The sequence below is a fragment of the Protomyctophum parallelum genome (genome assembly GCF_964188405.1).
Source record: "Protomyctophum parallelum genome assembly, chromosome: 23".
NCBI lineage: Eukaryota > Metazoa > Chordata > Actinopteri > Myctophiformes > Myctophidae > Protomyctophum > Protomyctophum parallelum.
The window spans coordinates 30,527,781-30,555,064 of NC_139715.1; the positions used below are offsets into that span (position 1 = coordinate 30,527,781).

The 27,284-nt window shown below is 45.2% G+C and overlaps 1 protein-coding gene and 1 long non-coding RNA gene across 5 annotated transcripts in view; both read right to left on the reverse strand.

Moving 5' to 3' along the window:
* Window positions 1–5,214: 5,214 nt before the first annotated feature.
* Window positions 5,215–6,592, reverse strand: LOC310854092. The gene is made up of 2 exons (XR_014568857.1): window positions 6,447–6,592; window positions 5,215–6,370 (listed from the first exon to the last, which is right to left on the reverse strand). It is a non-coding gene; the product is annotated as an uncharacterized lncRNA (long non-coding RNA).
* A 2,514-nt stretch (window positions 6,593–9,106) lies between these two features.
* arl13b (ADP-ribosylation factor-like 13b) overlaps window positions 9,107–27,284 on the reverse strand; it is a 29,086-nt gene continuing 10,908 nt past the window's right edge. The window contains exons 3-10 of one of the 4 annotated variants that reach the window (XM_083758582.1): window positions 25,643–25,892; window positions 23,414–23,519; window positions 21,786–21,988; window positions 20,579–20,693; window positions 16,432–16,567; window positions 15,948–16,070; window positions 12,391–12,459; window positions 9,107–10,007 (exon numbers count right to left, since the gene is read on the reverse strand). In XM_083758582.1, coding sequence (XP_083614708.1) covers window positions 9,931–10,007; window positions 12,391–12,459; window positions 15,948–16,070; window positions 16,432–16,567; window positions 20,579–20,693; window positions 21,786–21,988; window positions 23,414–23,519; window positions 25,643–25,892 — 1,079 coding nt within the window. In that variant the 3' untranslated portion in view covers window positions 9,107–9,930. Of the gene's footprint in view, window positions 10,008–12,390; window positions 12,460–15,947; window positions 16,071–16,431; window positions 16,571–20,578; window positions 20,694–21,785; window positions 21,989–23,413; window positions 23,520–25,642; window positions 25,893–27,284 lie in introns of all 4 variants that reach the window. The other 3 variants (XM_083758583.1, XM_083758581.1, XM_083758584.1) reach the window with 3 other exon arrangements.

Below are 27,284 nucleotides of genomic sequence, written 5' to 3' on the forward strand. Positions count from 1 at the left end.
AATTGTATTATTATTATTTTTTTTTTAATACACATTTTCGTTATATTTTTAGTTTTCCAAAATAGGAAGATAATGAATATCAAAATATCTAAATACTGAATCAAGCAACTCAAAAAATATCCTGGGTGTTCTAAGAAGCCTGAGGAGGAGACAATAGAATTACTCTGGAGCAGATGATGTAACATTGCAATAGCAGCTATAGGCCTAAATATCTAGACGAGTGTCCTTGTTGAATTAAAATGTGCTTGTGCTAGAATCAATTTTAAGATTCAGCTATTTGTTTTTAAAGCCCTGAATGGGCCGGCCCTCCCCCCCTGTACCCGTCAGAACTCATTGACCCTTATGTTGACCCTGCCACCTATTAACCCATTCTGACCTGAGATCAGATTCATACGAGGTTTCCACAGGACACACGCTGGTCTGATCAACCCATTCTGACTTGAGATCAGATTCAAAAAAGTCTAAAAAGTCAGTCGTTCTTCGATTTTTCAAAAATAGCAGACCTACAAGCTCGTATCGCGCCACTCGGTGGCGCGATATGAGCTTGTAGATCTGCTATTTTTCAATAGCTAAAGCATAACGTAATGCTAACACCAAAATGGGTTCCTGTATAGAATGGGTTAAGAGGTTTTTAAGTCCCTATTGAAGACTCACTTTTTTCTCTGTGGCCTTCGACAGTGCCCGATTATGTGCTGTAAATGTTATACTGTCCATAGCTCCATTTTATTTTCTTATTTTGTCTCCCTGTTCCTCCATATTGTTGCACTTTTGTTATGTAACTGTTCTGTCTTTTCTATTTTTATACCTGTACAGCACTTTGGTCGACCATCGGTCGTCGTGATACAGTATGTGCTATATAAATAAATAAGTTGAGTTGTGCATGATTTGTTTTGTCTGTGGTTAACATTGTTATAATTTAGCCATTGAAAAATAGCAGATCTACAAGCTCATAGCGCGCCACCGAGTGGCGCGCTACGAGCTTGTAGGTCTGCCATTTTTGAAAAAAGAATCGTAAAAATGTGTCGCAAATTTTGGAATATATATTTTTTCAGAACAAACGTTGTGTCAAGCTGCTGAATTGAACCCATACGCTTTTTTTGTTTTTTTTGGACAATCATACAGCCATGGTCCGGTCTACAATCTGACATAACCACACAGCCATGGTCCGGTCTACAATCTGACATAACCACACTGCCATGGTCCGGTCTACAATCTGACTATAACCACACAGCCATGGTCCGGTCTACAATCTGACATAACCACACAGCCATGGTCCGGTCTACAATCTGACATAACCCATTCTGACCTGAGATCAGATTCATACGAGGTTTCCGCCGGACACACACTGGTCTGATGAACCCATTCTGACCTGAGATCAGATTCTAAAAATATCAGTCGCTCTTCGATTTTTCAAAAATAGCAGACCTACAAGCTCATATCGCGCCACCGAGTGGCGCGATACGAGCTTGTAGATCTGCTATTTTTAGCAGCTAAAGCATAACATGATGCCAACACCAAAATGGGTGCCCGGTCAGAATGGGACAATCACACAGCCATGGTCCGGTCTACAATCTGACATAACCACACAGCCATGGTCCGGTCTACAATCTGACATAACCACACAGCCATGGTCCGGTCTACAATCTGACATAACCACACAGCCATGGTCCTGGTCTACAATCTGTCATAATCACACAGCCATGGTCCGGTCTACAATCTGACATAACCACACAGCCATGGTCCGGTCTACAATCTAACATAACCACACAGCCATGGTCCGGTCTACAATCTGACATAACCACACAGCCATGGTCCGGTCTACAATCTGACATAATCACACAGTCCATGGTCCGGTCTACAATCTGACATAATCACACAGTCCATGGTCCGGTCTACAATCTGACATAACCACACAGCCATGGTCCGGGTCTACAATCTGACATAATGACACAGCCATGGTCCGGTCTACAATCTAACATAACCACACAGCCATGGTCCGGTCTACAATCTGACATAACCACACAGCCATGGTCCGGTCTACAATCTAACATAACCACACAGCCATGGTCCGGTCTACAATCTGACATAATCACACAGTCCATGGTCCGGTCTACAATCTGACATAACCACACAGCCATGGTCCGGTCTACAATCTGACATAATCACACAGCCATGGTCCGGTCTACAATCTAACATAACCACACAGCCATGGTCCGGTCTACAATCTGACATAATCACACAGCCATGGTCCGGTCTACATGGTCCGGTCTACAATCTGACATAATCATCACAGCCATGGTCCGGTCTACATGGTCCGGTCTACAATCTGACATAACCACACAGCCATGGGCCGGTCTATAATCTGACATAATCACACAGCCATGGTCCGGTCTACAATCTGTCATAATCACACAGCACATGGTCCGGTCTACAATCTGACACAACCACACAGCCATGGTCCGGTCTACAATCGGACATAACCACACAGCCATGGTCTGGTCTATAATCTGACATAATCACACAGCCATGGGCCGGTCTACAATCTGACATAACCACACAGCCATGGTCCGGTCTACAATCGGACATAACCACACAGCCATGGTCCGGTCTACAATCTAACATAACCACACAGCCATGGTCCGGTCTACAATCTGACATAACCACACAGCCATGGTCCGGTCTACAATCGGACATAACCACACAGCCATGGTCCGGTCTACATGGTCCGGTCTACAATCTGACATAATCACACAGCCATGGTCCGGTCTACATGGTCCGGTCTACAATCTGACATAACCACACAGCCATGGTCCGGTCTACAATCTGACATAATCTACAGCCATGGTCCGGTCTACAATCTGACATAACCACACAGCCATGGTCCGGTCTACAATCTGACATAACCACACAGCCATGGTCCGGTCTACAATCTGTCATAACCACACAGCCCATGGTCCGGTCTACAATCTGACATAACCACACAGCCATGGGTCCGGTCTACAATCTGACATAACCACACAGCCATGGTCCGGTCTACAATCTGACATAATCACACAGCCATGGTCCGGTCTACAATCTGACATAACCACACAGCCATGGTCCGGTCTACAATCTGACATAACCACACAGTCATGGTCCTGGTCTACAATCTGACATAACCACACAGCCATGGTCCTGGTCTACAATCTGACATAATCACACAGCCATGGTCCTGGTCTACAATCTGACACAATCACACAGCCATGGTCCGGTCTATAATCTGACATAACCACACAGCCATGGGTCCGGTCTACAATCTGACATAACCACACAGCCATGGGTCCGGTCTACAATCTGACATAACCACACAGCCATGGTCCGGTCTACAATCTGACATAATCACACAGCCATGGTCCGGTCTACAATCTGACATAACCACACAGCCATGGTCCGGTCTACAATCTGACATAACCACACAGTCATGGTCCTGGTCTACAATCTGACATAACCACACAGCCATGGTCCGGTCTACAATCTGACATAACCACACAGCCATGGTCCGGTCTACAATCTGACATAATCACACAGCCATGGTCCGGTCTACAATCTGACATAACCACACAGCCATGGTCCGGTCTACAATCGGACATAACCACACAGACATGGTCCGGTCTACAATCTGACATAACCACACAGCCATGGTCCGGTCTACAATCGGACATAACCACACAGACATGGTCCGGTCTACAATCTGACATAACCACACAGCCATGGTCCGGTCTACAATCTGACATAACCACACAGCCATGGTCCGGTCTACAATCGGACATAACCACACAGACATGGTCCGGTCTACAATCTGACATAACCACACAGCCATGGTCCGGTCTACAATCTGACATAACCACACAGACATGGTCCGGTCTACAATCTGACATAACCACACAGACATGGTCCGGTCTACAATCTGACATAATCACACAGCCATGGTCCGGTCTACAATCTGACTATAACCACACAGCCATGGTCCGGTCTACAATCTGACATAATCACACAGCCATGGTCCGGTCTACAATCTGACATAACCACACAGCACATGGTCCGGTCTACAATCTGACATAATCACACAGCCATGGTCCGGTCTACAATCTGACTATAACCACACAGCCATGGTCCGGTCTACAATCTGTCATAACCACACAGCCATGGTCCGGTCTACAATCTGACTATAACCACACAGCCATGGTCCGGTCTACAATCTGACATAACCACACAGCCATGGTCCGGTCTACAATCTGACATAATCACACAGCCATGTTCCGGTCGGTCTACATAGTCCGGGCTACAATCTCAGAAAAATGCAGCTTGAACCGAATTATGTAAGCATCATTTAAAACATCTTTATTGTGCCGTTATGATTTTGTCAAGCAAGGGTACAAAAAACGTATTTAAAACTAAATAAATACTGAGAGGAAATGTCTTAATTTTTTTTAATTTCAATTTTGAATAATTTATATATATATATATATATATATATATATATATACTTTTACTACACATGTGAATGCATAGGTATTTGACATTTGATATGTAATTGGCCTCCGACCCCCATCTGAAAATATGTTGTTCCAGGGACCCCCCCCAGAAGCAAAGATTTGAGATAAAAACGTTTGTTCTGAAAAATATATATATTCCAAATTTGCGCCACATTTTTACGATTTTTCTAAAATAGCAGACCTACAAGCTCATAGCGCGCCACTCGGTGGTGCGCTATGAGCTTGTAGATCTGCTATTTTTCAATAGCTAAATAAATTATAACGATGTTTAAAACACCAAAAAAGGGTTCGCCCCAAAATGTCCTCTGTCCAGGAGCATGATCCATGTACAGTCAGAGAATTAAGGCACACAAACCAATATGGTTAGAATGTTATCTTGAGGAGCTACAGTATATCTACCTAAAAGAAACCCACATTGAGTTGTATTCCAAAAATAACCCAGCGATTTAGTGTACAGAGAAAGGTATTAGTTCATTAGCTAAATGGATGGAACTGTGTGGTTTGGATTATCATTCAAATGCACTTGAACCACTTATACTTATAGCCACCACATGGTATAGCCAAACTACCAAACAGAATATCCTAGGCCTAGAGTATGAGTACGGCTATGCTGTTGCAGTGGTGAAATATATCCCTTTTCTATAAACCCGTAAATACAATGAACGCAAACATTTGTTTATATATTTGTATTTAAAACAGTCTGACAAATATAAAACCAACAACATCATTCGAAACAATCCATATCTATATCATCATGAATCTGAGGGGGTGCATGTGTAGATATAACAACACACATTGAGTCAGATACCCTCCCTCCCCTAACCTCACAGGAAGGCACGGGTGATTTTTAACTAGTTCTTTTTAACTTAATTAGTTTTAACCCGCCATGCATGTCGAGGGCCACGGGAGATTTTTAACCCGCAGCACAGATTCGTTTTAACCCGCCATGCATGTCGAGGGCCACGGGTGATTTTTAACCCGCAGCACGGGTTTGTCTGACTAATGACTGTTTGTATGTCTAACCAACGTATGCACCCCATCTGGCCCCTGACCTTTATGGCTAATTGGCTATGTATGCTGCCACATAGTGCCAGGCAAAATAAAAAAATACATTTCATTATCCCTTTTAAATTCATTTACTCTGTCCCTTTATTCACTGGGTTTGTATATCTATTTAGATTAGTGTTCAAGAAATATATAGGTAGATAGATGCTGGCCATTGGTACTGGACCGCAGGCCGTGGCACTCTTGTAAGTATGTTTAAACCATTTGACTCACTGTGACTGTGACTGTGGACTAAACAGAAACACAGGTTATCACACGCAGTTACACCCCAAACTCCTAAAGTGATGTGCACACCAAAACAGCAGCCACTCTGACCACCCTGGTACTGTGTGGGTAATGTTCTGACCACCCTGGTACTGTGTGGGTGGGTTCTGACCACCCTGGTACTGTGTGGGTAATGTTCTGACCACCCTGGTACTGTGTGGGTCGGTTCTGACCACCCTGGTACTGTGTGGGTAATGTTCTGACCACCCTGGTACTGTGTGGGTCGGTTCTGACCACCCTGGTACTGTGTGGGTAATGTTCTGACCACCCTGGTACTGTGTGGGTCGGTTCTGACCACCCTGGTACTGTGTGGGTCGGTTCTTGTCACTTCCATAGGTGAATTACCTGCCGCTGGGTTAAGAGGAAGACGATCTAAAAGCCAAATGGCCCATGTCGTTACTGACCCCATGAAGATCCTGTCAGATCGAAAGTTCTGATAATAATAAAGTAATTCCTTTACCTGAAGCTGGTGTGCGGGCCCTATCTCCTTCCATCTAATGGCCCACCTGGAACCCCCTCAAGGACCACCTGGAACCCCCTCAAGGACCACTGAGGACCACCTGGAACCCCCTCAAGGACCACCTGGAACCCCCTCAAGGACCACTGGGGACCACCTGGAACCCCCTCAAGGACCACCTGGAACCCCCTCAAGGACCACTGAGGACCACCTGGAACCCCCTCAAGGACCACTGGGGACCACCTGGAACCCCCTCAAGGACCACCTGGAACCCCCTCAAGGACCACTGAGGACCACCTGGAACCCCCTCAAGGACCACTGGGGACCACCTGGAACCCCCTCAAGGACCACCTGGAACCCCCTCAAGGACCACTGAGGACCACCTGGAACCCCCTCAAGGACCACTGAGGACCACCTGGAACCCCCTCAAGGACCACTGAGGACCACCTGGAACCCCCTCAAGGACCACCTGGAACTCCCCCTCAAGGACCACCTGGAACCCCCTCAAGGACCACCTGGAACCCCCTCAAGGACCACCTGGAACCCCCTCAAGGACCACTGAGGACCACCTGGAACCCCCTCAAGGACCACCTGGAACCCCCTCAAGGACCACCTGGAACCCCCTCAAGGACCACTGAGGACCACCTGGAACCCCCTCAAGGACCACCTGGAACCCCCTCAAGGACCACCTGGAACCCCCTCAAGGACCACTGAGGACCACCTGGAACCCCCTCAAGGACCACCTGGAACCCCCTCAAGGACCACTGAGGACCACCTGGAACCCCCTCAAGGACCACCTGGAACCCCCTCAAGGACCACTGAGGACCACCTGGAACCCCCTCAAGGACCACTGAGGACCACCTGGAACCCCCTCAAGGACCACTGAGGACCACCTGGAACCCCCTCAAGGACCACTGGGGACCACCTGGAACCCCCTCAAGGACCACCTGGAACTCCCCCTCAAGGACCACTGGTTGAATCATTTAGCTGGGGACCACCTGGAACCCCCTCAAGAACCACTGGTTGAATCATTTAGCTGGGGACCACCTGGAACCCCCTCAAGGACCACTGGTTGAATCATTTAGCTGGGGACCACCTGGAACCCCCTCAAGGACCACTGGTTGAATCATTTAGCTGGGGACCACCTGGAACCCCCTCAAGGACCACTGGTTGAATCATTTAGCTGGGGACCACCTGGAACCCCCTCAAGGACCACTGGTTTACATACATGGACACAACATAATCTGACTGCTTCCCACCTGTGCACACCGTCATCAGCGTTTGTCGGGAGCGCATACCAGGCAAACCCGGAATTTAACCCTCATCTCTACGGTAAGTGTGTCACCTAAACACACTTTTTGTCTAATTTTAGTAAACTTTCAATTACTCAATTAATTTCACATCATTTCAATATATATATGCAAGAATCCTGGCCAATATTTTTAAACGGAAAACTTTCATAACAGTGTTGTACTGAAACTTTACACGTTTCCCGTGACAATGCGGTGTGCATGTGTATAATATAACTCCCCAATTCTGTTACCAAAGAGATCTATAATTGACTTTGATATCAGCGTCATTGAACTAATTCAGACACAATTCCCTTCCTTTTATACAGAGGTATTGGTGGTCAGCTTTAACGACAACAAAGCAGTCACAGTGTGTGAAATGAACACCAGCCATCTATACTGGTAAACACTAAGGTAAATTAATCTACAATACTTTCCCCCCGATTTTCTACCCAATTGAATCAGTCAATTCCAAATGTCTACTGTGTGATCCTCATATATACTCTAAGGTGTGATCCACCAAGTCAATGCCAACGAACCAAGTTCTGTTGATCACTATCCCAGAATCACCAGATATTGCCCTCAAGAAAAGGGTGCACCTGGAGCACAAGGTGGAGGTGAAAGTACCATCCCCTATCAAGGCCAAACCAATGCCTTCTATTCACCTGACCGTACAGACCACCATCTGATACAGGTGGATTCACCAAACACTTCTATTCACCTGACCGTTAATATGCACATTCATTCAGGCTCCTTTTCCCTGCTAAACGGGACCACTGAATCCGGACTCTCTGCGCTGGTGGTGGCAAGTGTTCACCCCTAGCAGGAACACCAACCACAGTCAGGCCATCCGATGACATCTTGAAAGACATCGTTTTAACCATTACATTCACTTTCGCACACACAAAGAGATAAGCATCTCAGGTTGGTGAACAGCGATAGTGAGCTGCACGTGTTCTGCTATGTTATGACTATGAGCACTTGGGAAGATATGCACGGCTGTGATGGAAGCACCTACTGGTTTATGGATATTGAAACATGAAGAACTTAAAAAAGGAAAACAAACGTAGCTGGTAAAGTGTGAAAGCAAAGGCGATGTTCCTTCCTGTTAATCACCGTTAACCACGTGAACCCGTGTCCCAATTCTGTCATGTTGTGATTTTATAGATTTGCCATTTTCACTGAATGTTTGCCCATTTATGACATGCCCAGAATAGGGACGCTAGACTCGAGCTATGGTTAACCCATTCTGACCTGAGATCAGATTCATACGAGGTTTCCGCCGGACACACACTGGTCTGACGAACCCATTCTGACCTGAGATCAGATTCTAAAAATGTCAGTCGTTCTTCGATTTTTTTCAAAAATAGCAGACCTACAAGCTCGTATCGCGCCACTCGGTGGCGCGATATGAGCTTGTAGATCTGCTATTTTTCAATAGATAAAGCATAACATGATGCCAACACCAAAATGGGTGCCCGTTCAGAATGGGTTAAGAGCTCTTATTCAATGTTAGTTCACTTTGAATTCAGCCATATAAGCATCGGTTTGAAGTGTTTAGAGACAACTGTCACTATTTTGTTACGTTGTCCTCAGGTTTAGACAGTTCTTAATGTCAGCAGTTCAAGAGTTCAAGATGAAACAGTTTGGCAGTCAGATAAAAGTATCTACAACGATAATCACCATTACCTTGTCTCTATGGAAAGCAGCTCAGAGTACATATATTTATAATACTGATAGCAAGAGAACAAATGAACATGGGGCGACCCGACAGCCGAGTGGGGCGACCCGAGTGGGCTCAAACGCCTGACAGCAAGTTCCCGGTTTGATTCCTGGACATTTGCTGCATGTCACTCTCCTACGCTCTCTCCATGCTTCTTGTCTCTATAAAATGAAGGCTTAAAAATGTCTTAAAAAGCGTACAAATGAACGTCTGTAGTGTATTTCAGCATCAAGGATGCATTTTTCAAACAAAGATCATGGCCGTCCTGCCACAAAAAAAAAAAAGAAATAGCATCCATCTCAGGCAAAAGTCTGTGTTTCACACCAAATCTGCTAGTCTGTGAAACAAAGGTATGGCTTTAGTGTTAAGACTCCATTTCCCACGATGCCCTCTGTCTCTGAACAAGTCCATTGACTGGTCTTCCCGAGCTCAACGGCTGCAGCGTCGTTCTCCCAGCTGGCAGGCAGTCTCTGTGGGATTTGATTGGCTGTGTCTGTCTACACACCTCGTGCTTAAAACAGAGAGCAAAAGAGGAGAGCCGTGATTGGAGGAGCAAGACATGTGGGCGGGGGGTGGAGGTCAAAAGGCAACCAAAGGTTAGGATATGACATCATCACTGTCACCGTTAGGCTGTTGCCTAATTGAGACAGGGGGGAGGGGCTTCCCAAAAAACTCTGTGGAAGGCAGGAGGGGAAAAGAATGAGATACATGGAATTGGTAACATTGTATCTAAGAAAGGTTCAATCAAAAGACTTAATAACACTATTGGGCTTATAATCCAGTTTGATCAATAACAGATCTTAGTGATTAAAGAAGAGTATCTTAATTTTTTTCGATGAATCGAATAATTGAGTAATTTCTTTTTTCAATTAGTCCTGCTTGCAGAATATTACTGTGTTTTTACGATAGTGTCCAGCTCACACATTTAACACTATATTTAAGCTGATAAAATGTTTACAAAGAGCGTATATTCTTTCTGGTCGAACCATGCAGACACAACAATGTCAAAGACACACGTAGGCTGAATGATGAAGATGGTGATGTAGACATGCTGCCGAGGGCTGAGTTAGATGCCTGTCACAGTGACACACACACACACACACACACACACACACACACACACACACACACACACACACACACACACACACACACACACACACACACACACACACACACACACACACACACACACACACACACACACACACACACACACACACACACACACACACACACAGTCGCGCGTGGACCTTTTTCTTCGTGGGGTTTTTAGACAGCTGGTGGATGGAAAAGAAGCTCCACCTCCGCGCCCGACTGACGCGGAGGAGAGCGCGTCCGTGAAGCTGTCGGGCGCGTCCGTCGGGCGCGGAGGTGGAGCTTCTTTTCCAACCTCCAGCTGTCTAAAAACCCGGTTTTGAAGCTGCGCGCAGCAGGGGACGTGAGCGACAGTCTGCCTCTGCTGACACACACACACACACACATCCGACGGAGCATTGGTTCGAAGGAGCATTGGTCCGAGGTGCGTTGGGGGTCGGGAGAGGGTTGTTGGGGTTAGGTTTAGGTGTGCTGCCCCGGGGGAGGTTAGGGTTAGGGTGAGGGTTTGAGATAGGTTCTCGTTCGGACCAATGCTCCGTCGGACCAAACACATGAACCCCACACACACACACACACACACACACACACACACACACACACACACACACACACACACATTGATGATAAGACAATGGTGTTAGTCTGTGAAGTTAAGGGAAGGTCAGAACGTGTGCGCATGCCCAGAGCTGTCACGATTACAACATTTAAGTTGACAATGAATTGTCATATATTATAATAATAATTGTGATTAGAGATTTAATTGTGTTTTGGGGATTGAACTTTGGAACATAATATTAATCAGTGAATTTAGTTTTGCCTTTTAGGTTCTGTAATCAAAACTTGCACATGGCAGATATGCCAAATAACAATATACAAAGACATTTGACATATTTATACTATACTAAAAAAACATAAAAATTATGGAAATAGCTCATACAAGCTTAACGATTAATAATTATTATCTCAAATAATTGCGATTAGACACACACACACACACACACACACACACACACACACACACACACACACACACACACGTGTCAGTGGGTCCTTCTTTAGCTGCAGTGTGCCACCACAGTGATCTAAAGAGAATGTTAAATTGAGAATGAAAAGTAGCACAATCCAGGTCAAAGGGCAACATGCAGTTATAATTATTTCATGCAAAGATTAAACATGAAACAACAGAGGAACTCTGCAGAGAATCACAGATTATGTCCATCTAGAGTAAACACTGACACACTTCATATAGTGTTAGTAAAGTTGATAGTTAGTAGATCATTCACCATTATCCACACATCAGCCATTTTGATCACCACGTGTCATGATATGGTCATTGCTGCCTAATTATAGATCCCACCACTGCTATGGGAAGAAGCAAAGTGATTGGCCCTCCAAAACACGATTAAAAAAATAAATGAATGGGCATGTTTAGGTTTAGGCATTAGGTAAACTACCTCATCAGACATTAAAGGTATATTCAGTGATTTCACTTAATTCAAATATCACTTATTTTTTTGTTTTGTTGTGATAATCCTCCCTACTATAGAGTGTGCTGACCATATAAGGAGTTCCTCCCTGTCCCCAGTTAACCCCTGGGGGTCAAAAAACCTTAGGTTTCGTTTTTGACTCTATCCTGATTGGACGAAAGGCTGGGTCCCAAGCCAAAAACGAAACCTAAGGTTTTTTGAGTGAAATCACTGAATATACCTTTAACTTCCATCATTAACCTAAACTTAACCATCACTAAATTTAACTGACATCTCAAACCACATTTAATCCTAAACTTAAGGTTGGGCTAAAGCTCTGAGAGCGACTTCCATTTCTGCCCGTTACTCTGGTGGGATCCATAACAATGCGTCAACGCCCCTAAACCAGGTTAGTTAGTTAGGAGGAGTGGTCATGCAAGGGGAGGCGGGCGGGCGGGGTCCGACACAGCTGAAAGACTGGGAACAGATTTACCAGAATGTCTCAAGTCCCCGAGAGGCTCCAGTTTAGGAAGCCTAGAAACCTTGGGTGTGGCCCAGCCGACTAAAATGAAAGATAAAGATGATCAAAGTACGAATGGTGTGATTATTGATATCATCAATCATCAATGGTGCTATGCTATTTATATGGTGTGGCACTGCCAGAGGCTCGCTATCAATGAGAGGGTCGGTCCGTGTAGCCGGAGCGAACCACTGGACCGGTCAGCGCCAATGTTAGGTAACTCTACCATTTTATTCCACATAAAATTATGTTTTATACTTTTTGACTTTTAACTTTTGGATTTTAACACCCACAGCCTGCCAGGATTAATTAATCTATTTATCGCGCATTGCCAAGGTTTTTCTGCTTTCAACCCTTATTTTAAAGAGACAAATATCCATAACCGGATGTTACGATGACATAATGCCGTGTGTGGCGCCTTGACCGGTTGTTGTTCTCTCGCTCTGTGCAGAAAAAAGCCGATGGAGAGTATCACAGCGCCTCCTGCTGTCGGCCGTTGAAAAACCTTGTTTTCACCAGAAACGAGATCAATTCCGCCGATTTGGAGATACAGGCCATTGAAAGCAGCACATAGTCCAAGTGGATGCGCGGGCATGCGGCCATTGTCACACTTTACACTGGGATGCTACAGAGAGACAGCTATGGATGCGATCCGATCAAAACATGGATTAAAGAATATAATGCCTAGAAAACGTAGGCTACGCTGTTGGCGGGCTGCCAGACTAAAGTTAATCTACGCCTTCTACACTTCTGGTGGGCTCCGTATTAATCCATTTTGGGGGCGGGAACCCGTTTTGGTGTTAGCATTACGTTATGGTTTAGCTATTGAAAAATAGCAGATCTACAAGCTTGTAGGTCTGCTATTTTTGAAAAACCGAAGAACGACTGACATAGAAACATAGCTTTTTCAGAAAACTGTCGGGATGTAGAAGACAATTTTAGAATCTGATCTCAGGTCAGAATGGGTTAAATTGTAGTGGAGATCAGACTGTTTGAGTCATACCTCTAACCTCATAGATAGGTAATCAACAGGCATGGCACATTAGATCCACATTGAAGCAATCAGGAACAGTGAGTGGTCATTCAGATTTACAGTTGTAATGCATCTGACAGTAAATATTATTCTTACATTTTGTTCAGTTACCAATAACTCTTCACTCACTCTCCGCCTCTGCTGGATCTCGTTAAATCCATCGTGTCTTTGTATTTAACATTTAAGGAGAATATGGAATATTACCTTTCAGTTCAAAAACATAATATCATTTTGAATTCACATTGCTCACTCTTTAAAACAACTTGAACCCCAGCATTCCTATTCTGGGGGGGAACCTTCACCAAAACAAAATACAAGCTCACAACACAACGGCTGGTAGATCTGCTATTGTTGGTGAAGCTCTGTACACAATGCAGTGTAATTCAGGTCCTTCAAGTATAAAGGGTTCAGGTGTTTAACCCATTCTGACCTGAGATCAGATTCTAAAAATGTCAGTCGCTCTTCGATTTTTCAAAAATAGCAGACCTACAAGCTCATATCGCGCCACTCGGTGGCGCGATATGAGCTTGTAGATCTGCTATTTTTCAATAGCTAAAGCATAACATGATGCTGACACCAAAATGGGTGCCCGGTCAGAATGGGTTAAATGTGACTCTGTGCCTCGCTCTTTTGTGACCAAAGAAGCTATGCAGCCTGCATGGATTAAAGTAAAATGAAATCTCACAACTGAAAGATGTTGCTAGGCCAAGTCCTAATTAATATGCAATTTGTGAAACAGCGTGAAATTAGTCAACAAACACACTAGCGCCGTGTGGCATACACACTTATTCAGCTTTTAGTCTGCCTGTATAATGGGAGGTGGACGGCAGCGCGCATGCGCAATCCGGTCTAGGATCGCTAAAGAAGGAAAGGCAGAGCCAAAATAATATTTAAAAAAATAGTTCTCAGCGATGCGGATTGATATCCATAATAAAGCTAGTCTGACGGAGCATTCCGACAGGGGCGGAAGGTTATTACATTCCTTATGGCGGAGCATTCCGCCAAAAGTATGGATTGTGTTAACACAATGTGTAAAATGACCATGTTTTGGTAACCATACAGCTAACCAGTTGAAGAAATTGCAGACTGAGGCGTTAACAATTGCGCAGCGCGACGTGTTGTAGGGTAGGGATTAGACGGTCATTCCGACGGAGCATTAGTCCGACATGCGGGAACAACGGTCAGACTAGCGCTCCAACATGCGCTGCTCCCGTGCTTGTGGTTAGGGTTAGGTTAGGGTTTGAGGTAGGTTGTCGGTCTAATGACTGTCGGACCAATAGGGTTTGAGGTAGGTTGTCGGTCTAATGACTGTCGGACCAATAGGGTTTGAGGTATATTGTCGGTCTAATGACTGTCGGACCAATAGGGTTTGAGGTAGGTTGTCGGTCTAATGACTGTCGGACCAATAGGGTTTGAGGCAGGTTGTCGGTCTAATGACTGTCGGACCAATAGGGTTTGAGGTAGGTTGTCGGTCTAATGACTGTCGGACCAATAGGGTTTGAGGTATAGGTTGTCGGTCTAATGACTGTCGGACCAATAGGGTTTGAGGTAGGTTGTCGGTCTAATGACTGTCGGACCAATAGGGTTTGAGGTAGGTTGTCGGTCTAATGACTGTCGGACCAATAGGGTTTGAGGTAGGTTGTCGGTCTAATGACTGTCAGACCAATAGGGTTTGAGGTATAGGTTGTCAGTCTAATGACTGTCGGACCAATAGGGTTTGAGGTATAGGTTGTCGGTCTAATGACTGTCAGACCAATAGGGTTTGAGGTAGGTTGTCAGTCTAATGACTGTCAGACCAATAGGGTTTGAGGTAGGTTGTCGGCCAAATGACTGTCAGACCAATAGGGTTTGAGGTAGGTTGTCGGTCTAATGACTGTCGGACCAATAGAGTTTGAGGTAGGTTGTCGGTCTAATGACTGTCAGACCAATAGGGTTTGAGGTAGGTTGTCGGTCTAATGACTGTCAGACCAATAGGGTTTGAGGTAGGTTGTCGGTCTAATGACCGCCAGACCAATAGGGTTTGAGGTAGGTTGTCGGTCTAATGACTGTCAGACCAATAGGGTTTGAGGTATAGGTTGTCGGTCTAATGACAGTCAGACCAATAGGGTTTGAGGTAGGTTGTCGGTCTAATGACTGTCAGACCAATAAGAGCGTTGGAACTAAAGCCTGTAGCCGTGTTGTACACTTTGTAGATAGCCTGTTGTGGGTGCCGGAAATACTTCTATAGAAGACATGTTGACTTCTATGGAGCCAAAATGACTGAAACTTTACTCCATCCAGCCGGGCCTCTGACCTGGTGGGGGTGGTGGTCTCTGTGACCTCTGACCTAATGGGGGTGGTGACCTCTGACCTGGTGGGGGTGGAGGGGTGGTGGTCTCTGTGACCTCTGACCTGGTGGGGGTGGAGGGGTGGTGGTCTCTGTGACCTCTGACCTGGTGGGGGTGGAGGGGTGGTGGTCTCTGTGACCTCTGACCTAATGGGGGTGGTGACCTCTGACCTGGTGGGGGTGGAGGGGGGGTGGTCTCCGTGGGGCCGTCGTCCGTCCTCAGCGGGTCGACGCGGTGCTTCCTCTTGAGGTGAAGCTTCCTCGTCTTCTTCTTGGTCGGATTACCCGACGACGCTGTTTACGACGCAAACAGAAAGATGAGGGGCCGACGTGAAAAACAAGTGAAATTCTGTCAGTGGTTATACATCTCTTATTTATCTTGTTGAATTACTTGTCAGAATCTTGTGGAATACCTGGCTTATAACAACTATGGAAAGTATAGACGACACATAGTCACGACCTAGCCCTGATTGGCTGTTATCTCTCCAATGGTTACCAACATCAATACAGCATGGAATTGTGGACAAAATCTTATCCAACGGCAACAGAGTATTCCAACTCTTGGGTCTGAGAGGCTATGGAATGGTGGTCCGTGGTTCAGACGCTGAACGGGCCTTCAGCAGAGTCTTTCTGTGCTTGTTGTGCAGACACTGACCTGAGCCGGTGTTATCTGGCGTTTGTCTGGCGCTGTCTGGCACGTCATCGTTCTCCTCATCCTCCTCCTCCTCCTCCTCCTCGTCAGCCTTCAGGCTCTTCGCAGCGCACTCCTCTTTTTGCCTCCCTTTGTCCTCCTTCTGAACGGGAACATTAAAACAATCAACGCCCGTGAGTCAGCTCACTCCCTAATCCCTAGAGTTACAATTGCTTAGAGTAGCAGCAGCCAAATTTCGCGCATAGGAGAGGCTAGAGTTCTCAAACTCTGCCTGAACCCGACCAGGCCCGACCCAACCCGACATTTTAGACATTTAAAATGTATGCTAATCAGTAGGGCCGGGCCGTGCCTGGGGCTCCATGAAAAAAAATATATATATATTAGGGCTGTCAAATGATTAAAAATTTTAATCAGATTAATCACAGCTTCAAAATTAATTTAATCATGATTAATCACCATTCGAACTATGTCCAAAATATGCCATGTTTTCCTGTTAGTTGTTGTGGAAATGGAAATATAAATGACAGAAAGCGGATATACATTCGTTTTTGAATGTTTTTTGTTTTCTAATGCATTTAGTATAGCCATGATGTGATGTGAGCATTTGTAGGCCTAGCCTACACTTTGAGTTAAATCAACACTGGCTTTTGGCCATGTAGACTGCGGTCCCCCAGGAGGAAGTCACTAATGTTGCTCTGGAGAGGGAAGTCTGGAACACTCTGGTGGAGCTTTTGCCCCCACGACCCGACTAGGGATAAGCGGTTGAAGATGGATGGATGGATGAATGGAGACTGGAGTCCCAGTCCAGAGATGAAAATCATAATAAAATGGCCTAGGCTACTTTCTATCAATTTAATTTGGGGGTCCTTGAAATTAAAATAGCTGAGAAGCAATGGGTTAAACTGTAGACTATAGTTAATTGAAATTCACAAAATACAATAATGGCACATAAGCATTTTTGGAAACAGGGCTTGGTTTAGAAAAGCCTATATTTTGCGCTAAAGTAATTATTGAATAACATATAAATGTAGGTTTTAAGGCTAGAATGGCATTGTAGTGGACTGTAGTGAGAGGCGAGATTGTCTCTCCTTCATTGCGGGACTGCAGGACTAGTCTGGATATAGTTAGTCGTGAATCAGCTTCAGTCAGTGTTTTGGTTCGTACCTGGAGTTGTGCATCATCTCCGCTGTGCACAGCAGCACAGGGGAACTGTCTTTAATATATCCATGGTCGTTTTCAGTTGCTTTCCATGTGCGACACAAAAGTACCATGTGTTTGTTTTGGTAATAGCCTACTGCAGGCGCAGCCATGCTGATTCACGTAATCGCGTAGGACAAAACGAAACCAGCCGGACAAACATTAATGGCATTTTCAAAATGTCCACAAGTTGCGACGGACCCGAGTGATTCTTGGCGCTGATAGCTAACACTAGTAGTGTGTGTGTGTGTGTGTGTGTGTGTGTGTCTACAGGGAGCACCAGAGGACGTACTCAAAGTCCCTCAGGGAGGCGCAGGCACATTTTTACTCAAACATCATCAACAATAGCCCTGGCAACTCTAAAACACTCTTCTCCACCATAAACCACTTCCTGAAACCCCAAACATCCAAACACAGCAACACCACAGTGGAACAGTGCAACACCTACCTGGATTTCTTCAGATCCAAGGTAAACAACATCCGCTCTCTCCTCTCCAGTCCCACTACTTCACCTGTCCCAGTTGCCACCCCACTGCCTGTGATCTCTCTCCCCCTCTCCTGCTTCACCAACACCTCACAGCAAGAGATCGAGGACACTGTCAGGGGGATGAAGCCCTCTACCTGCGCCCTGGACCCCCTCCCCACCAACTTAGTCAAAACTAACATCTGTGCAATAAGTCCTCTAATCACCAACATCATTAACCTCTCCCTCCAAACTGGCCACATTCCATCAGCCCTAAAGACCGCCATTCTCACCCCTCTCCTTAAAAAACCCTCCCTCGACCCAGACAACCTGTCCAACTACAGGCCCATCTCAAACCTCCCATTCCTATCCAAGATTCTAGAGAAGATTGTGTCCATCCAACTCCAAACCCACCTTAACCACAATAACCTCAGCGAAAAATTCCAATCAGGCTTCCGTTCTGCCCACAGCACGGAAACCGCACTAGTGAGGGTCACAAATGACCTCCTGATGGCGGCAGACGCAGGCTCCCCCTCTCTGCTGATCCTCCTGGACCTCACGGCTGCGTTCGACACCGTTGACCATCAAATACTTCTCACCCGCCTCCACTCCATCGGTATCAATAACACTGCTCTCAAATGGTTCACTTCATACATCTCTGACCGGTCAGAATATGTCTCCCTGGGAGGCTGTAAATCACAAACCCAACCCGTCACCTCTGGTGTGCCCCAGGGATCCGTCCTTGGCCCCCTCCTGTTCACCCTCTACCTGTTACCCCTCGGCCGTGTCATCAGCAGGCATGGAATTAACTTCCATTGCTATGCTGATGACACGCAGCTCTACATCAAGACCAGCCCCTCCGCAGCATCTCCAACTCCCCTGTCCAACCTCACAACCTGCCTGGAGGAGACCAAGGCATGGATGAGAACCAACTTCCTGCAGCTCAACAGCAACAAAACGGACATCATCCAAATCGGCACCCCCCACCAGCTACACACATCTCCCATAACCAGCATCAGCTTCTCTGAACAGGACATCCCACTCTCACAAACTGTCACAAACCTCGGAGTAAAAATGGACCCTCAGTTGAACTTTGAATCCCACATCAACTACATATACAAAACCTCCTTCTACCACCTCAGAAACATCTCCAAACTCCGCCCCTCACTCACCATTGCCGACTCCGAAAAACTCGTCCATGCCTTTGTCTCCTCCAGGCTGGACTATTGCAACGCACTCCTCATCAGGATCCCTGGCAAGAGCCTCAGAAAGCTCCAATACATACAAAACAGCGCTGCCAGGATCCTGATGAGGGTGCGTAAGAGAGAACACATCACACCCATCCTCAAATCACTTCACTGGCTCCCCATCGCATCCCGGACCGAGTACAAGATTTCCCTGCTGACACATCAGTGCATCCATGGTACCGCCCCCCCCTACCTCAAAGAACTCATATCCCTTCAGTCATCATCACGCAACCTCCGCTCTTCGAACACCAACCTCCTCAAACCCGTCAAAACCAAATTGCGAACCATGGGCGACCGGGCCTTTTGTTCAGTGGCCCCTGACCTATGGAATGCTCTTCCGGAACAGCTCAGAGCACCACAGTCTACAGACACTTTTAAGAGAGGACTTAAAACTCACCTTTTTAGTAAAGCTTTTCCATAAATTTGTTGTTAACTGCCCTCTGCCTTAGCCTATATGTTATGTTTTCCTTTTATTGATTTTTGTTTTGTTTTCATTTCATTGTAGCACTTTGAGGTTCACTAGAATGTAAAGTGCATTATAAATAAAATCCATTATTATTATTATTATTGTGTGTGTGTGCAGTGTAGCCTAATGGGGCTTTGCTAGGCAGACAAAGTAACGCAACAGAGTTACAGAATCAAACCACTTTGCAACCAAACTACAATACACAAGCTATCTCTCTGGTGTTGTTCAATCATGACTGTGTGCTACACAGTGACAGATTTGTTATGCTCTGGACGTTCCTGAGCCGCGCGCACGGGCGCATGTTAGGGGGAACACTAACATGTGTTAATTGCGTTAAATATTTTAACGCAATTAATTAACGCAATTGATTAATGCCATTAACGCGTTATTTTTGACAGCCTTAATATATATTGAATTTGTTTAGAATAATAAAAATAATAATTTGTTTGTGTATTTATCTATTATGAAGATGATGCTGACTGGCATTTCACTTTTACTCTGTGTAGAGTTCTCAAATTCTGCACAAACCCGACCAGGCCTGACCCGACCCGACATTTTAGGGCCGGGTCGGGCCTAAAATATATGCTATTTAGTCGGGCCGGGCCTAGGGCCTGATCAGTTAGGGCCCAGTTAGGGCCGGGCCTTAATTTTCGGGCCCGATGAGAACTCTAGGAGAGGCTAGCACCACTCAATAAGTAAAAATAAATAAATAATAATAATCCATCTGCTACGGCCGATAGGTTAAAGTTCCCTTGGTTTGCGGATACCGTCCCGTACCTCCGTCACCACATCTCCTATTGGCTGGAAGGGGCTGGAGATGTTCTCCTCGTCGGCCTCTTCTACCTGGATCTGCCTGCCCTCGCGTTCCGCCTCTTCCTGCTCCGCCCGGTCTCTGTGAACACGACGAGAGGGAGCAGTCACAGCGGGAAGCACGGAAATATACCAGCCCATTCTGGTGTTTTAACCATTATGTTATATACTTTAGCTATTGAAAAATAGCAGATCTACAAGGTCTCACTCGGTGCCGCGCTATGAGCTTGCAGGTCTGCTAAAAAAAATTGAATCGTGAAAATGTGGCGCAAATCTTTATATATATATATTCTTTCAGAGCGAACAGATTTAATTAATATCTTTGATTCCAGGGGGGGGGGGGGGTGGATGGGGGTCGGCGGCCAATTACAAATAATTCTGGGGGTCCTTGACATGAAAATGTTTGAGAACCACTGAAATAGAAACATGGGGTTTTTCAGAAAACTGTCAGAAAGGCATTTGTAGAATCGACCTCAGGTCTGAATGGGCAAGTTCACTGTGGCGTCGCTCACAGCTCCTCCTTCCAGTTTAATGAGTCACGTCTAGGGGTGTTCGGAATTTACGTGGATTAAAGTTCAACTGCTAAAATGTATTTCAATTATTTTTCTGTTGATTGATGATTAATCATATTATAAACATAAATCATGAAAATCCCCTTGCATGATTTTTCAAACGCTCCATTTCCCTAACATGTCCACCCATCTACTTTAGAGATTGTCCTCCATACTCAGTGGTGGAAAGTACAGTAAGTAGGCCTACTGTACTTCTGAAAAACTCGGTTTTCTGAAAAACCCCATGTTTCTATGTCAGTGGTTCTCAACCTTTTTCATGTCAAAGACCCCCAAGATTATATGCATTTGGCCGCCGACCCCCGTCCGACCTCCCCAGAATCTAGGATTTGACTTAAAAACGTTCGCTCTGAAAGAATACGGTATATATTCAAAGATTTGTCAAAGATTTTCACGATTTTTCTAAAATAGCAGCCATACAAGCTCATAGCGCACCACTCGGTGGCGCGCTATGAGCTTGTAGATCTGCTATTCTTTATTAGCTTAAGTATAACATGATGCTTGAAACACCAAAAGGTACAATTCTCCCTCGAGGACCCCTGGGGTTCCCCGGACCCCCCTGGAACTCCCTCGAGGACCCCTGCCGTTCCCCGGTCCATCCTCACCTCTCCTCTCGTATCCTCTTGACGCGCTCCGCTCTCTCCTTCTTGTCCTGTTCCTCCAGGGCTCTCTGCTCGGCCGTGTCTTTCTTCACGCGCTCCGTGATGGCCTCGTAGTCTTTGGCGATGTTGTTGAGGAGCCAGTTGAGGCCGTTCTTGATGGACTTGTCCACCTTCTTGCCGTAGCCGAGGACGGCAGAGCATGGCTCCTGGAAATGAGGAATGAGAAATGGAAACCAGTGACGTCCAGGGTTTTTTTTTGTGTCTTTTGCCATCCAGGGGTGCTCACACTTTGTTTTACTTGAAAGCTGAAAATGACCAGTTTAACAAGATCTACCCACCAAAAACAAAAATGATGATCCATTGCTGAAATGTGTTTAACCCATTCTGCGCGGGAACCCCTTTTGGTGTTAGCATTATGTTATGCTTTAAGCTATTGAAAAGCTCATAGAGCTTGTAGGTCTGCTATTTTTAAAAAATCGAAGAACGACTGACATAGAAACATAGAATCTGATCTCAGGTCAGAATGGGTTAGAAATGTACCCGAGTACTTGGAATGGGAAATAAAGGGAAAAATGGAATTGGTAGTGTTTTTTTTGTCTTTTCTTTTCTTCGTATATAATGCTACCGACATTTGTGTCCAGCAATCTTGAAAACAAAGTGTTTTATTGTGGATTTGAGCTGACACTTGACAGGCCCTTTTAGATCACCTAAATGGTCACCTGATGCCAAAACCTTTTTTTTATACATTTAAACTACCGGTAGTGGTTCCCAAGAACCCCCAAATTAACACTAATTAGCCCACGGACCCCCATTTGAAAAGATATGCCAAGGAACCCGATGAGAGAAGACTTTTACGGCTCTAGCAGAGATTATCAACCCGCTTAATTTCAAGGACCCCCAGTTTGACATGCATTAGTCTACGGACCCCCATTTAATGGTATTTCTATCTCTGGAACCCCAAATTTATATTGTAAAATCAATGTTAATTTAACTCTGAGAGTGTATAAATGCACCCGAGGCGTCCATTTGTACATTCTCAGAGTTAGACCCATAAGGGTTCATTTGGTTCCAAACTATCATTTAGCTGGGGACCCCCTGGAACCCCTTCAAGGACCCCAGGGGGTCCCCGGACCCCACTTTGGGAACCACTGATTTAAACGGTATACCATGACTGTGACTGAAAAAAGTCTTCTAAATCCTAAGATTTTTCTGAAAAACCCCATGTTTCTGTGTCAGTGGTGCTCAACCTTTTTCATGTCAGGGAACCCCAGAATTATCTCTATTGGGCCACGGACCCCCCCATCTCAAAATATCTAGTTCCAGGGACCCCCCAGAAGCCAATATTTTAGTTTAAAAATGTTCGCTCTGAAATATGTATTCAAAGATTTGCGACACATTTTCACGACTTTTCAAAAATAGCTATAGAGCCTGTAGATCTGCTATTTTTCAATAGTTTAAGTAGAACAGAATGTTTAAAACACCAAAAGGGGTTCCCGCCCAAAAAGTCAAAGCATCTATCAATAGTAAAATAGTATTATACAGTAAATATGTGTTGCGTTGTGTTATAGATTTACATCTAGCTGTGTGGGAGCCAATCAAATGTCTCGAGTGGCAGGTTCAGAAACACTCACAATCTGACACAAACACTTGTTCTCATTGACAAGCTTCTCCAACGACAGATTCTCAATGATGTCTGCCTCAGCCAGGGCGCCATCACGGTCCTGTTTATTGGCCAATCTGAAACACAGAGAAATGACAGATTAGAGAAACTGTTTTGGGAAATGCTCAATGCTCATTTCTGCTCAACATTAACCCATTCTGACCTGAAATCAGATTCATACGAGGTTTCCGCCGGACACACACTGGTCTGATGAACCCATTCTGACCTGAGATCAGATTCTAAAAATGTCAGTCGCTCTTCGATTTTTCAAAAATAGCAGACCTACAAGCTCGTATCGCGCCACTCGGTGGCGCGATATGAGCTTGTAGATCTGCTATTTTTAAATAGCTAAAGCATAACATGATGCCGACACCAAAATGGGTGCCCGGTCAGAATGGGTTAAATATGGATTATGGGACAGACGGAGCCAATGCCGTCTTTGTGGGCGCCGGTGGCTCAGGGGTAGAGTGGCTGGATGGTAACCGCCCAGGTTGCCAGTTCGAACCCGGGCTCCCCTACCTAGAGTTAGTGTCGAAGTGTCCTTGAGCAAGACTCTGAACCCCCAATTGCTCCCGATGTGCAGGTTGGTGCCTTGCATGGTTTCCGCCACCATCGGTGTGTGAATTAGGGATGCACCGATCCGGCTTTTTGGCATTCGATACCGATTTTGATACATGGGGGTCCAGTATCTGCCGATACAGAGTACCGATCCGATACCCCCCACAAAGAAACGTAATAACCTATTAAGCTGTATGCCTCACTGTGTGGAGTCTGGAATCATTATTTTGTGTAAGGCAACATCAAGGCTTGACTTAAACATTACTTTCCCAACTTTGTAAAACAAAATGTAACAAACACAGATATAAATGCACTGAATTATTTATTAAATAACTGTGCAACAATTAGACCAGGTTAATGTGTGCGTAGGCTAGCCTGGCTGCATTCCACATGTTATGCTGTCAATACTACACTGCTGTGTCACAGAGGAGGTAGAGTTTTCATACTGTAATTACACATAATTATCGGATCGGATCGGATAATGGATCGGCCACCGATCCGATACCCGATCTAGAATTTTAGCCTGGATCGGCGCCGATCTCCGATACGAGTATCGGATCGGAGTGAATGTGTGCGTGAATGGGTGAATGTAATGCACAATCTATGTAAAGCGCCTTGGATAAAGGCCCTATTATAAACGCACCATTTACCACATATGGTGTCACTCCACTCGGGCACAGGGAGGTTAATGCAGAACAGCTGGGAGTGACATTCACCATGTTTGAAGTCTTCTGACTCTGCACTGCCCTCTAGTGGACGTAATGCGTAACATCCATCCATGCCAACAAAAGGATGCATCATGAGCAGCCAGTGAAGTTATGCATTTTGAAATTGATGTTTATTTTCGCACATAAAGGGAGCATAAATGAAGTGAACCTTAAAAAGGTACACTGTACAAATCTGGCATTATACCAGACGTGCAAGGTCGGAATGTGAGCTTGTAGATCTGCTATTTTCAAAAGATTTGAAAACTTGAAAACGAGACATAATGATTACTTTCTACTTTTATACCTCAAGTACATTTTGAAGACAATACTTTGGCTTCAAAATGTAAAGTCAATTTTTAATTACGGATTGTTTTACTTGTAATTTAGTACTACTGTACTAAATTACACCTTCTGCAACTTGTGCCCTCAGGGAGGCGCTTAGTATAAGGTCACCAATGCAAGGACGAACAGAATGAAAAAAATGTTTTACCCCGGAGCAGTCATAGCTTTAAACACTTGACACGTTATGGAATAATAGGGACTTACTGTGCAATATGTCTTAATTGTATATAGATTATTTATGTCTTTGTTTTTTAAATGCACTTGAGCTGGATTGCAAATCAATTTCGTTGTCTTGTACAATGACAATAAATATATTCTGCTGTTCTGCTATTTCTACATTGCAGCATTGACACTTTTTTGTGGCTTTCGCCTTTATTTTATATTTTTTGTATGGAGGGACAGACAGTAGGCTGACAGGAAATGGGGCAGATAGATGGGGGGAGTAACATGCAGTGAAGGCCGTCGGGATCGGGAGTCGAACGCGCGGCACACTGGCCAGACTGGATTACCAGCCAAGGTAAGCCTGGGCCGCTGAGCCACGGCCCAGGCCAGCATTGACACCCCTCCCTCCCCCCCCTGGCACACACACTCACACGAGGACGGGCTTGCCAGCGATGCGCGGGTGCTGCAGGACCTCGGCCATGGTCTCGCGGGTCTCCTGGATGCGCTGCACGTCGCTGGAGTCCACCACGAACACCACGCCGTACGACTCCGAGTAGTAGTTCTTCCAGATGCCCCGGATCCTCTTGCCGCCGCCCAGGTCGAAGATGGTCACCTCGAACTTGCCCTGCTTCAGGTCCACCTTGGAGAAGCCCACCGTGGGGGCGACATCCTGTGGGCTCTCTGGGGGAGGGAGGGAGGGAGAGAGAGAGAGAGAGAGAGAGAAAGAAAGAGACAGGTGATCGTGCATTAACCCATTCTGACCTGAGATCAGATTCATACGAGGTTTCCACCGGACACACACTGGTTCTGATTAACCCATTCTGACCTGAGATCAGATTCTAAAAATGTCAGTCGTTCTTCAATTTTTCAAAAAATAGCAGACCTACAAGCTCGTATCGCGCCACTCGGTGGCGCGATATGAGCTTGTAGATCTGCTATTTTTAAATAGCTAAAGCATAACGTAATGCTAACACCAAAATGGGTTCCCGTTCAGAATGGGTTAAGAAAATAATACAGTACACAATAATAGTACATAGAATAGGTTCATTGAAAATAACGGAGGCGGCTGTTTTGACGCGCAGTGTTCGCAGACGGTGTAGAAAATGCCAGCACTCATTGTATGTCCTTTTACATGATTGCATTTACCTCTGAGAATGAAAACGTACGCGTTTCGGCCTGTATGGCCTTTCCTCAGCGTTTGTGACAAACGCTGAGGAAGGCCATAAAGGCCGAAATATGGTCTTAGGAGGATGATCTGCATAAGCAACGGTGGTAAAAGAAATGTCCACATTTTACAGTTCATGTGAGAATAAAAGGTAGAACACTAAGCACTCACGTTGCTTAATTTGCTTCGGTAGAACATTACTTTACATGACTATCTTACAGAGGGCTGTGAAAACAGCACAATTTAATTCAATTGTTATCAATATATCTTTTCGGCTTTATCATCTAAAACTCTGCGTCTGTAATGTTTAATATTGTGGTCGATAGTGTTCGCTAGGTTGCCCAAAAACATCAGGCAAAGGGACTACCAATGGAATCTAGCCCTTTGGCTAACTCGGGGTTAGGGTGCATTTACATTTGTTTGAATGCAGTACTTTTCGAATAAAGACATTACATTTTTTAACCAGTGAGACAAACTAGGTGCTTCCAAACTTGATTCTGATTCTGTCATTCCAATTTGACCCTTTAAAATACATTTGTAGCATGAGACTATTGATGTGTTTTGTCTGTATTCACGTGATTCTATATATATACACTGTATGTTGTATATGTGGAGGAGAGTATTAGATAATCATGGATCAGAAACCGATGAGATGGCTCTTTTGTGGTATTTTTTTTTAAACACAACCTTAGTACGTTTGAAAGTTTTTTTCTACTATAAAATAGTTTTTATTTTTTTATGATTACATGGTCATGTTTCACCTTTGATATCTGGACTGATTGATAAGACTTCCGAGCTCTGGTAGAGCAACATGTACATGAGCCTCAACAAATGGTAACTGTACTGTTCCCAAGCGTAAGAACTCATTCTGCTTCCTCAGTAAAAGGGGCAAACCTTTAGGACGCTTT